The 18,275-nt window shown below is 44.4% G+C and overlaps 1 protein-coding gene across 1 annotated transcript in view; it reads right to left on the bottom strand.

Moving 5' to 3' along the window:
- DNAH6 (dynein axonemal heavy chain 6) overlaps positions 1–18,275 on the bottom strand; it is a 270,855-nt gene that overhangs the window by 144,302 nt on the left and 108,278 nt on the right. The window contains 8 exon segments of the mRNA XM_083177142.1: positions 220–441; positions 1,589–1,732; positions 3,311–3,493; positions 7,489–7,611; positions 11,038–11,593; positions 16,061–16,168; positions 16,286–16,434; positions 17,882–18,049. Coding sequence (XP_083033268.1) covers positions 220–441; positions 1,589–1,732; positions 3,311–3,493; positions 7,489–7,611; positions 11,038–11,593; positions 16,061–16,168; positions 16,286–16,434; positions 17,882–18,049 — 1,653 coding nt within the window.

Raw genomic sequence — 18,275 nt, 5'->3', positions numbered from 1 at the left:
TGGTGGGAAAGCCATTTTCAAAGGAGATTTCTCTATGAGGAAAGTCCTTTAGTACTAAACCTACTTCAGGACCCTGCTAACCTGCAAAAGTCAGATGGATATTTGCATTGAGGATGCAGCTCTTGTTTTAGGTCATAGATACTTTTAATTCATGTAATTATGCAATAATCTTAATTGAACAGCAATACATTTTTCCCAGTGTTTTCCGAAGTTGCTCACCTTGCCAACCCCCGTGATACCAGTAAAGAGCACTGAGTGGCGTACAGCTAGCAGCTTTTCCATTAGATATCCGTAGCGCACGGTATCAGTTGTAGGAACCAGCATTTCAAAAAATGGCACATTGCTGCTGTACTTGAAAGAAGGGATTATTCTCTCCCACGGATCCAGCCGTTTGGTGTCATAATCCATATAAACACTCCATAGGTCTCCAGAGGTAGGAAGCTAAGGAAAAGATAATAATGATTTGTCTTTTGGTTATCCATTATAAACTAGTGATAACATAAGAATAGCATAACAGAAAAACACAATGGGCCTAATGCTTTATGGAAATAAAGTGTATCTTGGTAGTGAATCTGCCCCTATGCTTGGTGTGATGCTCAGCAATATCTTAATGAAATTGCACCAGTCTGTAGTTGATGTTACATCAACATGCTCTCTCTAAACTTTGTCTATGTGAGAGCCCCCTATTACAGCCCAATTATGCCTATTTATTCCAGGGTTGCCTAACCTTTGCGGCTTTTCAGGGGAGGGGCAGGGCTAAATATGCAAAGCACGTAATTTAGCCCCACCCCCTCCTCAAAGACCCACGAATTGCGGGATTTGCAGTACTGGGGGTGGGGCTTGATAATGTCTACATGAGGCCCCACCTCTGAAGTGCTGCTGAAAGCTGACAGTCTCCTCTCCAGGCTTCTCCTGGAGAGGAGACTTTAAAAGTAGGCAACCCTGCTTTATTCGCAAATGGAGATGCGCTATAAATACCTACTGTAAGTTTCTAAGCCGCCAGAAGTAGTGGCAAAGTACATATGAACATACATGTGAGGATGTATCTAATATATGTGATGACCTTAGGACTCAGCATTAGGCTTCACTCTCGTAAACCCAGGGGAGAGTCTGGAGCTGTTTCACAATTTTTAGCTTAACCTTATTCAATTACAAACCATTTTCTGCCCATTAAATGATTTGTTTTTGGGTGTTAATATACAGAATCCATGATACATTCCCAGACTAACATGCTAACACTGACCACGGGTGATGAAGGCAGGGTTTTAATTGAAAACAATCCAAGTTCAGGATTATTGAATAGCTCCGGGGGATCAATTAGCCTGCGGTAACTTACCGCAGCTAACTGAATTCCAATTTAGTACTTATTTAGTACTAATTAAGACTTTTTTTTTAACATACTGTACATTATGTAATTGTAAAAATAGTTCCAGCTAGAGGAGGAATTTAGTAGTGATCCCCAGCAGTAACTTGGAAAAAAAACAGTTTGCTGAGACTATAGAATACATCTTATTTTGACATAGAAAGACTTCAGAATTTGTGAATTCTATAATCAAAACATTCTTTAAGTGGACAAATCACCACTTACCTTGGCTTCCGGATTATCTTCAAATTGCTGTCTGACAAATGTATCAAAAGCATCCCAATGATTTTCTGTAAGATTTCCCCCCAATGACCAGACATAGCAGAAGACGAAAGTCTGACAGACGAGGCTGTTTAGTCTTGATTGATCCTGAGGATAATAAACATTTGGTAATAAAATCTCATTCTCTTTACTTCCTGTTAATAAATGAGTCTTTCTAAAACGGTTTCCCTTTGTATTGCACACTGACTTTTCAAAATAAAAGGGATTGTCAATACACTAAATAGATGTGAAAAGAATGGACTTGGAGCTTGTCAATGCATTCTAGTCACAAGTGAAATCCTCAATCATGATAAGACCATCGATTAAACCATCAAAAAGTTAAACCCCCACAATGTCTGCTCACCCCCTCAGTATCCATTGGGGAAGTAAAATTATATCAATTGAAGTAATACGGCACTTTGCACGAAATACAACATAGAGTAGTCCTATTATTCTTATTTGTCAAGCCATTTAAGTGCCTAGATAACTTTATTAAGAAGAAACATTAACGTGCTAATTCAGACCTGATCGCTGGCCTACTAATGTTGGGAGTCCAGTGATCAGGTAAATGCTGCTCCGCCACAGTCTTACCCCGCCCCTGTGCATGGCTGCAAACAGGGCCGCCAATAGGGGGGTGCTGTGGGTACAGCTATCCCGGGACCCAGCCTCTGAGGGGCTGCTCATTTTGCCCACAGTAACCCCCCCCCCGACTGCTTCCACTGCACTCAGTGCACTGAACAAAGCATGTCCTGAAAGGGCGGCTTATTCAACCCAGAACGCCGGCGGGCCAATTAAAATGCTGCATCAGCTTTTGAGCCAATCAGAGCTTGCGTACTGGCAGCCAATCAGAGCTCTGATTGAGTCACCAGCCGGTGCTGCATTTTAATTGGCTGAAATGAGTCCCGGGCCCCCAAATTCCTGATGGCAGCCCTGGCTGCAAATACCATTGCAGCTATGCACAAGGGGGAAAACCATTAGCAATCACTTACTATCAAGTAAATCTTACTCAGCACTGCGATTACCATGCAGAGATGGAGGCCACTGCAGATGCCAGCGGCCCTCCCTCCCCATGGCCGAGCATGTCTGCGTTTTTAGACAAGACTCCCAGAAACCACCTACAAACGCCCCCGGCTGTCAATCACCTTATGAACAGCCAGCGATGGTATACATCATGGGCATTGTTTGCACAGACAGCTCGCACATGCACACTGTGGACAGTGCACATGTGTGGTCATTCAATAATCGCTTGGCTGCGTATTCGGGTCTGAATCAGGCTCTAAGTTTGTACGTTAAGACATATTTATTCCCATCTTGCACTGCCAGGACCTATAGCAGTCCTAAGTGTTTAACCCTTTCAGGTCCAACGTCCAGTCAGGCTCAACAGCCCTAGCGCTAGTAGCAGATCCAATGGTGAGTCACTTTAAAATAAGAACATTAACATTGTTCAACATTCAATGTAGACCATTTTTGAATATAAAAAAAATTTACAATAAATTTAAACATTTAAATCAGACTGTTTAGATTGCAAAAAAAATGTGGACTGCAAAAGGTTAAGATACTTTAAGAATTAATGTATAATATTTAAAAGCTCATTTTTTTATTTAAATTACCAAACCTTAATAATTAAAAAAAAAGTTTCTGCATTCTGCCATCCATATTTTATATACCCTGCACAAGTACATGTACCATTTTTAAGTCCGGTCCTCCTTTCCCAAGCAGCAGGGATTCAACCAGACAGCACAGTGTAGTTACTTTACTGATATCCACTTGAGAAATAGCTTGAGTGCATTTTCTGGTGACAAACTTTAAGCCATCTTCAACATATCGTTCAAACAAATTCAGAATATACTGTACTGTTTCATTATTCATCTGTAAAAATAAAATGCACCGAGATCATAATAAACAGAAAATGTATAGTATTTACATACATTGGACAAAACATGCCTCTTTTTATTAATGAGTGCTAAAAATGAAAAATAATTTAAGGATTTCTCCATTACTAAAGGGTAAGCGCTGGCTAACATCGATGTGACGGTACCATTGCTGCCATTTCTAGTATTAAGAAATGTTGGCGTGACAAATGACGCATTGCACAACCATTGTGAGCAGTCGGGTGAAATCACATGTTAAGACACCCGGTCCTGTGCGCATCGGATCGGGAGATCGGACCGGCTGCATATAAGATTTGCTAAATCTTATGTGCATCCGGGCAGGGCACTCTGTGAGGTGGCTGGCAAGCTGGAGTAAGGAGATTTGCTCCGGGCAGGTGGACGGAGCGGGGTGGCGGAGACGCTGCTAGTAGGGCAGAGGCAGGTGACGCTTCGGGGGACACAGAGGCGGCAGTAACGGAGAGCCGGGCAGGGGGAGCCGGGAGCTGTCAGCGCTGGGGAAAAAAAGCCCATACAATGAATAGGCAGCCTGTGATTGGCTGAGTGCTCTCTCAGCCAGTCAGCAATTGGCTGAGAGAGCGCTCAGTCAATCACAGGCTGCCCATTCATTGTATGGGCTTTTTTTTTCAGTACTGACAGCTCCCGGCTCCCCCTGCCCAGCTCTCCGTTACTGCCGCCTCTGTGTCACTGTCCCCCGCAGCATCACCTGCCCGCTGCCTCTGCCCTACTAGCAGCGTCCCCTGCCCGCCATCTCAATGTCCGCCGCCCCCCTGCTCCCTCCACCTTGCAGATCCCCAGGAGTTGCATAGGATACATCGCATGCGATGTATCCTATGCAAAACTTGGCACATCAAGTGCCTAATCGTGTGTCCCCCTCACGGGGAGCTGCAGGGGAAATCAGGTCCTACTTGTCCTTAGGACAAGTCAGACTAATGTATGGGGGCCTTTACCAAAGCCTGGTACTTTATCACCGGCCAATCAGCTCCAGACTGTTAAGTTACAGGCTGGGTTTAAAAAGGGACAGTTAGGAGCTGATTGGCAGGTGATAAAGTACCAGGCACTTTATCACTTCTCCATTATCACTGCTTCATACATCTACCTCAGTCAGAGAATGAATGCTCTGCCCCATCCATCCACCTGTGAAAGAAGCTGTAATCACAGTCAGTGAGCATTTGCAACATCCCTTTAAACGGTGCACGAGATAATTCCGAAACCTGACAGATTGTTGCATACGTTCAACTCTGAATAGCCTGCAGTATCAGCCTGCAGTATCAGTCACCCCTGATGCTACCTATTTACATCAATTCAGTAGCAAGTGGCAATGTGGTTGAGCTGGATATACTGTAAATTGGCCACAGTTGCAAATGCTTATCTGTGGTGCAAAGGGGTGGTTTCAGACCCGCTCGGTGTGGGCCGAATTGCTACCCTGGTTGATTGTTGGGGTTTGCTCATGCGCAAATATGTGCATGTGCAAACCCGCGGAGCAAATACCTTCGGTGAGATTCACACTCGGACGGGCGTTCGCTCCAGGATGGGTGGACACGGGCAGGGTGTAATCTGAATTAGACCCACAGTGCTAATAATCGCAAGATTATAATATCAATTATAACAATTCAGTATAGTGATATATTAAATCTCTATTTAATCAACACATCATTCACATTGAAAATATGCAAAATATGATTTGGGCTATCGCAGTGATATATCCACAATTTGGGGTTCAAACTTTGCATCCAGATTGCACTGGAATGAGAGACGAGGGGCCCAAAGCCCCGATCTGTTCAGGCATAGCATCTTCCCCACAGATCACTCACCATATTAATGTTTGTAACATAGTAACATAGTAACATACTGTAGTAATTAAAGCTGAAAGAAGACGTTAGCCCATCGAGTTCAACCTATCTAACTTGTAACTACTGACTGGAGTAAGTCATATTGTGGTCCGTTATTGTACATTATAATTATTAGCATTTATTTATGAGGTGCCACAAATTTCCTCAACACTGTACAACTCAAAACTTGCAAAACAGGTTAAACAATAACATTGAATATAAGCATAGTTGCAAGCGTATCTTCAATTACAGCCTATACCAATCGGCTGAGTGGATACGGTTGATGGGTCCACCATAAGATGGTCGACACTATAAGGTCGACATACTGGAAGGTCGACATGGGTCTAGGTCGACAGGGGTCTAGGTCAACATGGGACAAGGTCGACAGGTGTTTAGGTCGACACATGCGTTAGGTCGACATGGGTAAGGTCGACATGGGTTTTTTACTGTTTTTGAGCCGACATGTGCCGACAGGTGGTATTTCATGCCCTACCATCCACTAGGGCATGGTGGGAGAATAAAATAGTGTGCTGAGCTTAGCGAGGCACCGTGCTTCAAAGCATGGCGACACAGTCCATTGCGACTGTGTCATTCGTAAAAAAAAAACTGTAAAAAAAAAACCATGTCGACCTTTTGACTGTCGACCATGTCCCATGTTGACCTATACCCCTGTCGACCTTCCAGTATGTCGACCTAACAATGTTGACCTAATGACTGTTGACCATCTACCACTATGTGTAGAGATGAAACAATAAGGAGGGCCTTCATGAGAGCTTACATTCTATTAGGAAAGGGAAGATTTGGGTGTATTGGAGAGAATACATGTTCAAAATTTCTATCCATGTAGCTTTCAACACATATAGGGCCTGATTCTGGCTCACTCGCAAAAGCAAATTCTCTCTCTAATGGACAAAACCATGTGCACTGCAGGTGGGGCAGATATAACATGTGCAGAGAGAGTTACATTTGGGTGGGGTTTGTTCTTCAAACTGATATCTATATCATAGTTGCCTACCCTCCCGCATTTTGCGGGAGTCTCCTGCATGTTGATTATTCCTCCCGGTCTTACGGGAATAGGCCTGATCCTCCCGTTTTTTTGAGCTATACAGAGAAACCTGTGACTGCGCAAGTCACAAAGTGCCGGTATTGGACTCTGTAAGCGCGATGTCATGGTGTACCCCGTCATGTCAATGAATGCCGGCCGCCGCGGGGCTCTGTGGTTTGCGATCTCCTCAGCAGCAGCAACACAGGGCGGGGAAGGCATCACAGCATGGCCAGTGAGAGCGGAAGCAGCCGCGGGAGACATTTATTGGTGAGTGCCGTGGTGGTGACTGTACTGCAGTGTACAGTAGGAAGTAGCCGCACTACGCAGCACAGCATGGGGAGCGGAAGCAGCAGTAGCGGGTAAGATTAATTAATTGATTGGTGGATGGTGGTGAAGAGCTTGTGCATAGTAAAAATTACTTCTCTCTCCGCTCCCCGCTGATGTAACAGGCTTCCTCACTCAGGCCTCCACACTCGGCTTTATTAAAATTCTCCCCATGGCTGCCCCCTCTTCTGCTTCATTAAATTGGTTTCTCTCCCCACTGCTTCATACATTTTTTTGGAAGTAGTGAGGAGGGGGGAGATGAGCAATAATGAAGCAAGGAGAGAGGATCAATTTTTATGAAGCTGCAGCAGCGTGGAAGCGTGAAAACCTGGAGGTGGGGGGAGGGGGTGTATCTCCAAGAAGCAGTGGGGAGGGAGGCAATGGAATACTTTTTATGAATATGTGGGGAGGGGTAAGGCGGGAGAGGATAGCACAGGTCACAGTCGGGGGGGGGGGGGGGGCACAGGGCACAATCAGCGTCACACAAGGCACAGTCGGGGGGGGGCGGCACAGTCAGGATCACACAGGAGGGAAAGGATACTTTGAAGGTGGAACAGACATGCCCATAGCTGTCATTAGACATGCCCTATGGGTGGAACATGACACGCCCCCCTCCGCATCTAAAATCTCCCTGAAACTTCTTTTCAAAGGTAGGCAACCCTGATCTATATTGCAGTGTAAAATAAAGCAGCCAGTATTTATTTACTCTGCACAGAAACAAAATAACAGCATGGTTTTGTCCATTATATGGAATATTGGTTTCCATGCACCTACTTTAGAAACGAGCCCAGCTATCCAGGTTTGCACATACGGCATCCACTTAAGTTCTTCTGGATCAATATAAACCATTCCGCACCGGCTTACAGTAGCTGGAGATGCAACTTTTAAATCCTGAACCTGAAACATAAACAAAAAAAAATGCTTAAAGACAAATTGATGGCTTACAACTGACTGAGAGGCAATTATGGTTCATTACTAGCTTTGTAAAACTATTCAATGTGCTTAAAGATCGTATGCCAGATGGTTGTTACAGTAGCATTTTTGTATGTTTACTCAATTATTCAGCTATTTGAATTAAAGCTGCTCAGATTCACATTCCAGTATATGGACATAAAAACAGTTCTCAGCAAATGTGAATAATACAGCTTGATTGCTTAGATAAGAAACAGTTTGAGTATATTACATTACATTAACAAAAAATAACTTAAAATATAAACTTAGATTTAAATATAGATTTAAAAAAAATATTTGCAGACACTTTGCTAGAAGTATCATGTAAGGTGACACAGATTCCTAACATTTGGCCTTATTCTAGTTTACTCTCAGAGGCAAATTCCTTCTAAAATGAACAATACCGTGTGCACTGCAGGGGGGGGGGGGGGGGGGGGCAGATGTAACATGTGCAGAGAGAATTAGATTTGGGTGAGTTATTTTGTTTCTGTGCAGGGAAAATACTGACTGCTTTATTTCTACACTGCAATATAGATCTCACTGTGAAGAAAAACCCCACCCAAATCTACTTCTATCTTCACGTTACATCTGCACCACCTGCAGAGCACATGGTTTTGTCCATTTGAGAAAGAATCTGCCTTTGCGAGTGAACCAGAATAAGGCCCAATGTCATCACTACTTCACAGATAGCTCTATACACAGGATCATGTGTTTAGTTAAAACACTAAATCTGAGGCTTAGGGCCTAATAATACAGTATATCAGCCGTACATCTCTGCTAAATGGGCATTTGAGGATAGCAACTGGGCAACAACAATACAAATGCATGTAAGAGAAATGCTTTGTGGGTGTGTTGTGGCATGTAGTGCCAATGATAATGTTAATGGGTAGCTACTCTTAAGTATGAAAACAAGTGTAGCTTATGATTGCACATTAGCATTCCGTTGACAATCTAAATATGTGTGAGAATCAGACCATTAATGCACATTTCAGTGGTGTATCAGACAATGGGCCAGATGCAGATTTTCTGGTTAGAAAATATGTTTACGGTGATCCAAACCTTAAACCAAGATTCAAAAAGGTGATAAAATGGAGAGCGATAAAATATCAGCCAATCAACTGTCGCACATTTTCCAGGTCACCTGGCAGGTGCACTCATTATTTTGGTGGAGCTAACTATTTCACCTATGATTCTGTGTGGAGACCTGGAAAATGTGCACTGTTGGGGGGTCCTGAGGACTGAGGTTGAGAACCACTGTTCTAACACAACCTGGAGCATGGTAGTTATGACCTTCCTGACCTTGACTAAGACTCCACCCCCTCGTGCAAGTCTATAACACATTTCTGTCCACCCTGATTCCCGTGATGTCTCTATATTCTGGGCCCAATTCAGACCAATTCACCTGGCTGCAAATTAGCAGCCGGAGCTGTTATCGAACGACCGTGCATGCACCGTGCATGTGTGAGCCATCAATGAGATCACAGCCAACGATGGCTAGCCATAAGTGGCTGTTTGCAAGTTGATTGACAGGTGACAGGCATTTTGGGTCAGAACGCCAGCGATTCTGGGAGTGCCCCGGCAAACGCATGCCTTACCCGACCATTGGGAGGGAGGGACGCTGACGTCAGCATTGGCCTCCTCCCCACGAAGTTTGCTGCACTGAGAAGACTTACTCAGTGGCTGTGAACAGGAGACAATCCATTCCATGGTAAGTGATTAATAATTGCCCCCTGTATTCTGCATTACATCATAGAAATTGCAACATTCTCTACATGATGGCCCTGATTCTGATCTACTCTGTAAGCTGTGATCCCCTCGCAACCATGCGAGGGGATGTGTTTTGAAACCACATCCCCTCGCATGTGCCCGCTGCTGGAGAAATCCTTCGATGGTCGGCGACCATCGAAGGATTTCTCCAGGACGCACGAATATATGGGGTCGGAGAAAGCAAACGCCCAGCATTTTATGGGCATCCCCGTGAAAACGCTAGGCTTTCCCCAGGGGCGGACGGCTGATGCCACATGATGTCAGTACTCCCCCCCCCCCCCCCTCTTCGACAGACTCTGATGAGAATAAAAGTCACTTTCGGCCGCATGCGAGGGGATGTGTTCGTGTACATTCCCTTGCATGGTATCGAGGGGATTTGCCAGGAAGGGGGGGGGAAACGTTTGGGCACTGCTGCTTAGCGATCGGTACTGATTCACCCCCTACATCACAGACATTGCAACACTCTCTGCAATAAGGGTCACTCTCTGTCAATTCTGGGTCACTCGCAAAAGCTAATTCTCTCTCTAATGGACAAAACCATGTGCACTGGGGGCAGGGGGGGCAGATGTAACATGTGCAGAGAGAATAAGATTTGGGTGGGGTTTAGGTGATGAGAGCGGCTCCTTGCGCGGTAAGCACCACCCCGCGCCATGGAATGTGGTGTGCGTGTGTCCCGGCAATTGATGCGCGAGCGTATGAGACAGGCGGCTGGCGAAGTGCAAGCAACAATGAGAAAGGCTGCATCTGTACTTCAAACGGATATCTATATTGAAGTATAAAAATAAAACAGCCAGTATTTACTCTGCACAGAAACAAAATAATACCCAAGTCTAATTCTCTCTGCACATGTTACATCTGCCCCACCTGCAGTGCACATGATTATGTCCATTAGAGAGATAATTTGCATTTGCAAGTGAATCAGAATCAGGGCCCTGAAATAATTAAGTACAAAACAAACCTAATTACAAAATAGTGGCTTTACAGTATAACATCACTGCCTATTGTAGGGGTACACAATGGGGGGGATTTTGGTTGCAAAAGCAAACTCTTGGGTTTTTGCAAACCAACCAGAACCATCCCCAATGTTCTTACAGTACACAGTACACAGTCTGGCCTTAATATCTGTGGAGCCAAAACCACTGACCGCTAACTATAACATAAAGCACTGCCAGCGTAGAGTTATGCCATGTAGAGCTGCATTTGATCCCCACCACCTATACAGCTAACAAGGAGCTGATTTCCAGTAGTGTCATACTTGCCCTTAGGGTTATATCACACGCTCTGGCTGATGCCGGCCGGTGAAACCCCGCATGGCCAAGACGCCGTACCGTACACAGTAGTTAACAATGGACAGGATTGTGCCCATTTACACGGGATGGTCACGGCCCAGCCACCGGGTTGCAGCCGGATGTCGCCACTGGAAAGGACGGCTGACGGGCTGTGGCCATCCTGACCATTGTACACCTCTATGTACGGCATGGCTTCTTGGCCGTGCGGGGTGTTGCGCCATCCGGCTTCAGCCGGAGCGTGTGAAACCACCCTTAGAGTTACATTACTATGTTATGGATAGAGAATATAAAATAAAATTTTAATTTTTTTAATTACCTCAAACACCATATGGATTTGGGGTGTGAATTTGATCCTCTCACTGTTCGCCAAGCAGAGCATCTTGTTATCATCCAGGACAGTGTTCATGTTTTCTATCCACAATGCATCGACTGGCCCATCACAGATGATCCATTTGTGGTCTTTTGAGGTGTCATTTACAGCTGCTCTGACACTCAGCGCCATTAATCCATCCTTCCATTCAAAGGTTAAACTGTTCACTTCTCCGTATAATTCACCCATTGTAATCGATTTCGGGTTCAGTACATATGTTTTAACAGGCTGGTAAAAGTGATGGGTTTCACCGGCATTAAACAAGGCTGTCAGTGTATCTGCCAGAATCTGGTATACTGTAGTTTTCCCACCTCCTGTTGGCCCAACTAACATGACGCCATGCCTCACAATCATTGTTTCAAAGAACTGTATCACCTTATGTACCATACTGGACAGAGGCTGAAGACCCCGAGTAAGCATTACACTTTTGATGGTGGATTCCAAAATGCCGTAGTCATGTTCTGGAATGGCAACTCCTGGAAAGAGGTCAGATATAATGCCACTGAAATAAAGAAAGATGTCAAACTGGTCAGGCTCCATTATATACGTTTACAGGCATGTTGGATAAAATAGGATATAATAAATAGCTTACACAGACATATTGGGGGAAATTTACTAAAGGAAATTTGTAAAAAAAAATAGGTGTATTTGTATCCAGAAATACACTTATTTTTGACATTTACTATTCCGAAAATACGGCAATTCGTATTCGTATTGATAGCACATCAATACGAATACAAATTGCCGTATTTTTGGGATAGTAAATGTCAGCAGTAAGTGTATTTCTGGATACAAATACACCTATTTTTTTACAAATTTCCTTTAGTAAATTTCCCCCACATTATTGATAGCCCAAGCTATAGTTGTACATATGTTTTTTACTATATACTGTATTATTCTATCTAGTGCTATGCTGTGCCCAATAACAGCAAAGGGGCAATTGTACTACACCTTGGATAGTGATAAAGCTGAGTGAGATAAAGTGCCAGCCAATCAGATATTAACTGTCATTTTTCAACAACAGACTGTAAAATTACAGACGCTGATTGGCTGGTACTTTGTCTGTTATGAATAATTCTATACATGAGACACTACAGATGAAAGCACTTGGCTCGTGTACACACCATAGGTACTTGTGTATTTTGGCGGCGCCCACGATGAGGATCGCGTCCATCGTGTGTGAAAAATCGGGTCCATCACGTCCATCGCGTCGCGTCGTGTGCATTAACATGGCACACGACGCGACCGACGCGATGGACCCGATTTCTCCATAGGCTTCAATGTTAAAATATTTTAACATTGAAATCGTGTCGGTCGCGTCGGTCTTGTGCCATTATAATGGCACAAGATAAGATGGACTTGATAAAGTCCATTTTACATGGAATAAAATGGGAAATGGGCCAATATGGCCCATTTTTCATTGTATATGTCCCCGTCATGTCCAAATATAACTGCCCCCCCATTGTGAGCGGCACCCCAGTATTGACGTCAACCCGAAGCATGGCGAGCGCAGCGAGCCCCGCGAGGGGACGCGGATACCTTCACAGGTAAACGCGTCCCTTCGCGGACTTCACAGGTGTCCGCGTGGCCACGGACTCCTGTGAAGCCCGCGTGGGGACGCGGATACCTGTGAAGGTATCCGCGTCCCCTCGCGGGGCTCGCTGCGCTCGCCACGCTTCGGGCTCGGTGGCTCGCTGCGCTCGCCACACTATTCTATTCTCAACTCCACGCCGACGTGGATAGTAGGGGTATGAAAAGGTCGTAGGACGCGTACCGCCGCCCCTCGCGGGCTCGCTACGCTCGCCACGCTTCGGGTTGGCGTCAATACTGGGGTGCCGCTGACAATGGGGGGCATTTATATTTGGACATGACGGGGCCATATACAATGAGAAATGGGCCATATTGGCCCATTTCCCATTGTTTTCTATGTTAGATGGATTTTAACAACTACATTTGATCTTGTGCCATTATAATGGCACAAGTCCGACGCGACCGACAGTATTTCAATGTTAAAAATATTTTAACATTGAAGCCTATGGAGAAATCGTGTCGGTCGCGTCGGTCGCGTCGTGTGCCTTAACTTTAAGGTACAGGACGCGACGCGATGGACCCGATTTCTCCATCGGGTTCAATGTTAAAAATATTTTAACATTGAAGCCTATGGAGAAATCGGGTCCATCGCGTCGCGTCCTGTGCCTTAAAGTTAAGGCACACGATGCCCACGACGGGCGCCGCCAAAATACACAAGTACCCACCATATAATTGATACTGCAATAAATAAACAGTATTATTACACTTTGAGACATGGATTTGACAGTATAATGATTTATTAGCTATTTATTTAAAAACACATTAAGAATATTTCAACAGGTTTAAATAAACTAAACTATGGTGGCAAAGAAAGGACGGCTATAATGAACCCACTCCAACCATGCAACTAACACAATGCAATGTCAACTGATACCCGGAAAGGTAAGGACACAGCCTCCTGTCAGGATTGTCCAGCAAACAGACAAGTCAAAGAAGTGCACTCAAAACCATAATAATAATCAACGTATAACAAATGTGCACCCAAAATGGTGACCTGACATTTTTTCCCGCCAAGGTGAAGGTCTTGCAACAAACAACTCACACCACCACCATACAAGTACTAAAGCACCAAAGCGGTACTTGTTTCCTATCTGGGCGCCCACGATCATAATCGCGGTCATCGGGGGTAAAAATCGCGGTCATCGCGGTAATCGCGGGCATCGCGGGTAAATTGGGATGGCCGCGATGCCCGCGATGACCGCGATTTTCCCATAGGGAACAATGTTAAAAATCCTGATTGACCGCGATTTTACTGTTAAATGCCTCAATGGACCCGATTTGGGGCCAAATAAGCCAAATTAACCCTTAAATGTCCCCCCCAATTTTTGACGCCACCCCACGATCGACGCCAACCCGAAGCGTGGCAAGCGCAGCGAGCCCGCGAGGGGCGGCGGTACGCGTCCTCCGACCTTTTCATGCCCTACTATCCACTAGGGCGTGGTGTGAGAATATAATAGTGTGGCGAGCGCAGCGAGCCACCGAGCCCGAAGCGTGGCGAGCGCAGCGAGCCCCGCGAGGGGACGCGGATAACTGTGAAGGTATCCGCGTGCGCTCGCCACGCTTCGGGCTCGGTGGCTCGCTGCGCTCGCCACACTATTATATTCTCACACCACGCCCTAGTGGATAGTAGGGCATGAAAAGGTCGGAGGACGCGTACCGCCGCCCCTCGCGGGCTCGCTGCGCTCGCCACGCTTCGGGTTGGCGTCGATCGTGGGGTGGCGTCAAAAATTAAGGGGGAACATTTAAGGGTTAATTGGGACTATTTGGGCTCTGTGGCCCATTTAACATTGATTCCTATGGGCAAATCGGGTCCATTGAGGCATTTAACAGTAAAATCGTGGCCATCGGGCCTTTTAACATTGATTCCTATGGGAAATCGGGAGCATCGCGTCGCGGGCATCGCGGGTACATTTATGGCCGGCCGCGACGCGACCGACACGATTTCCATGTTTAACATGGGTTTCAATGGGAAATCGCGGGCATCGCGTCGGTCGCGTCGCGGCCAGACATAAATGTACCCGCGATGCCCGCGACGGGCGCCCAGATAGGAAACAAGTACCACCAAAGCAATACTCTAAAATAGATCCCCCACAAGTCTCTCCTCAGACAAACGGACCCCATAGGACCAATACAAATTAGTATAATGAGACCTTATTCGAGAATGCCTAAGCATGCTACCACTGTTGGTCAAGGCAAATTTTATAGAACGTTAGACATAAAAAGTGAGAGATTTGGTAAGAAATCTCCAGGTTTTTTAAAGAGGCAATCGTTTACGGCAAAACCAGTTTGATTTTGAAGTGTAAAGGATTGCTGCTTTAAAAAACCTGGAGATTTCTTACCAAATCTTTCACTTTCTGATTCCCTCATCCTATTAAATTTCAGAATAGAGAAAATATACATTTAACAAAAGATTATGTATGTGCATATGTTTCTTCAGACACATTACTAGACTCGCTCAAAACACAAAATTATAAACACCAGGCATACAGGTATGTCCGCTGTAACAAGTGTGTATACGAACACTAACAGTATTGCAAACATAGAGAAAGCATAGAGATACTGAAGATATGGACAGAGTAACACTGAATGATGAAGTTGCATTAGCCTATTTGGACATAATATAATCATTAAATGACATATATTTCTAGTGTCCAAGTGTCTCCAAAACACTGCCATCTTTTGGAAGCACTTGCTTCGAGTGGGCTTACACTGCCATCTGTTGGCAGCAAGTGAAACTACATCAACTAGCTTTCGAAGCATTAGCTTCGAGCGGGCTTACTAGTATATATATAGTATGGATTTCATACTGTACTGTCAGCTGGAGTGGTTAACATGCAATCTGCCAATCAAAAGTGTTAAGACTCAGAGGGTGCTGCACATAGTCAGCAGTAGGATTACATTCAGCGGTGGACTAGACAGCCAGGAAATTGCTGTACTTTCCACTGGGCTTGACCCCCTCTCTCATTAGAAGCTGTAGTCTGCAGACAGTATATTCACTGCATAGCGAGCAGGTTAATGCCACCCAGCAGAATGCATGCCCACACCACCGGTCAGATTCCCTCACTACAATGTAAGTGGAATCCGTTCGCATGTGCCCGCACTGAGGAAATATCATTCAATGGTTACTCAATTGAAGGCGGGCGCTGACGTCATGTGACATCATCCGTCTGCTCCCAGCAGGCTCCAATCAGGGTACAGGCTCAGCCAGCACTAGTTTTCCATTTATAGTGACTTTATGTGAATATAAATGGCGTTCTTGAGTGCCATGTATACATTGTTTTTTGCGTGCATCTTGTTTCCTGTTATGTTTGTATTGTACTGAAATACACTTTGAATCTTCCATGGCATCAGATAAATAAAGAATAATAATATATCATACCTGAATAGATCAGCGTCATCGGTTAAGAACTTTGGTAAATTTGAGTCACGTAGAGCACGAATTAGTACTACATCCTCATTTAAATCTGGATTCTCTCTTTTCAGTGAGCTTAAAAAGAAGACATACTGTAAGATAAACTATTTGAGTATCTCCGGTTTAGTTTGTGGTATTACTCTAAGGTCATTTAGTGCATATTGGATTTTAACAAAACCACACAATCCTTACCCAGCCATGACTAAGACTGATTTTACAGCTCTCATTCCAAAATCGTAGTGATCTTGTTGTGATAATTGCTCACTGCATAGCTTATACATTTGTGTCATCTTCCGGGCCAGAACTTTACTAGACTCAAAGCCTTCAGAATACAAGACCACCTGTAACAAAAACATAAATAACATTTGCATTTAGGTTTCTTTCATAATATGATCACTGTTTTCATAAAGTCTGTAATCATCAAAAGCGAAAAAGAGATAATATATATATATATTCAATTAATGCCGGATCCATTACAAAATTCTTTTGACGGAATGGATTCGGCATCCATTATTCAATGCAGCGGCCAAATCTGGATGTCGATTTGGCCACTGATTGATGCTCACCCGGCTTGGGACCGGGTGAGCGCAGCAGCAGCAGAAGGCAGCATGATTGCCTGGAGGTGGCAGGAGACAGCGGGAGGCGGGACGGGGCTGGGTGAGCTGCTTTCACCTGGCCTGGCGGTGGGACAAATGAGTGCGGCAGGTGGGTATGGGAGGCGGCGGAAGGGTTACGGGAGGCAGTGGACAGGAGAACAGTAGTGTAAGCTGCTGCTCACCCGGCACCGTCCTCCCTGCCTCAATCCAACATCTTTTCATGTCGGATTGAGATTGCTGGAAACATCAAAAGCAAGTGGATTAGCGGCTATTCCGTCAATCCACCTGGCATTGAATAGATTGGAACCCCTTCCTTTAAAAACTGCCATCTTTTCGGCAAGACGGCAGTTTTGACATATTGACAATTGAATATCCCCCACAGTATTACAGGTTAGGTGGAAATATACAATCATACTACTCAACTGTGTGCGTGTACATGTGGCAGGGAATATAGATTGTAAGATCCACTGGGGCAGGGACTGCTCAACTATTCTCTGTAAAGTGCTGCAGAATATGTACGCTATATAAATAACTGGTATAAATAACTGGTAATAAATAAATAAATACTCAACATATGAGGCCATAAAAACGAGATGAGGGCAATGCTGAGGTAACTTGGGGACAGATTTGTTTCCATGGTATATATGCCCCCATACCTCTCATCCAATGATTTTTTTTTTTTAAATACTCTAATGTTACGAATTAGGTGATTTTTAAGAAAAATCTAACATAGACTGGTATTTAATTACTATTATTGCGATCCTTTTTTGGCCAATTTAAAACAATGACTGATTGTCGTTATCATTCTATTCAATTACAGGCCATTTTTATTGGGCAATTGTAAAATAATCCAATGGAAATGTTCTTGCACTATCGTGGCTCGATGGCTGTTTATATCGTATTATGAATCAGGTACCTGAGGCATCCTAAACACAATCCTTGATAAGTGCCGCGTATCGGAGATAACTGGACAGCCCCGACCAAATCTACTAGCTGCAGTAAATTACTGCAGCTAACTGGAAACCGGCCTTGATGTTTACCACATACAACCCCAGTTTAAGACATCCAAATATAACAAAAGATAAACAATATTTACATAACATATCACAAGCATTACATCATGGCAGAGAGGAAATGCAGCTATATTCAATTCCAATTGATAAATATCATATTAGTGATCTCCTACTCTTACCTCAGCGATCAAAGCATAGTTTGGCACCATCATTGAGAACGGTCTGAAGAGAGCCTTCAGGTTATCTGGCAGCTCAGTTCTTCCAGCATAGCCAGGGTTCATTGTTATAAATGCTGCACACGTCATAATAAGCTTGATTTCACGGCCTTCAAACATAAACCTGGAGAGCTAGGCAGCACATCAAATAAATAGAACATAATTATTTTATAGAAATGCAATTATAAAAACACATCCATATCTGATATACAAATATGATCGATATATGTCTGGAGTATTATAAAAATGGTCAAGACTTGTTTGTAAGCAGGATTGCAAGCTCTCAAGATTAGGATGTGCCCTGCCCTACTTATTATGTCTACAATGTGTTAGGAACTGTAGCTGAGATCAGTAGCAG

Source organism: Crinia signifera, chromosome 1 (genome assembly GCF_055691185.1).
Source record: "Crinia signifera chromosome 1, ASM5569118v1, whole genome shotgun sequence".
NCBI lineage: Eukaryota > Metazoa > Chordata > Amphibia > Anura > Myobatrachidae > Crinia > Crinia signifera.
This window is presented reverse-complemented; position numbering and strand designations above follow the sequence as displayed.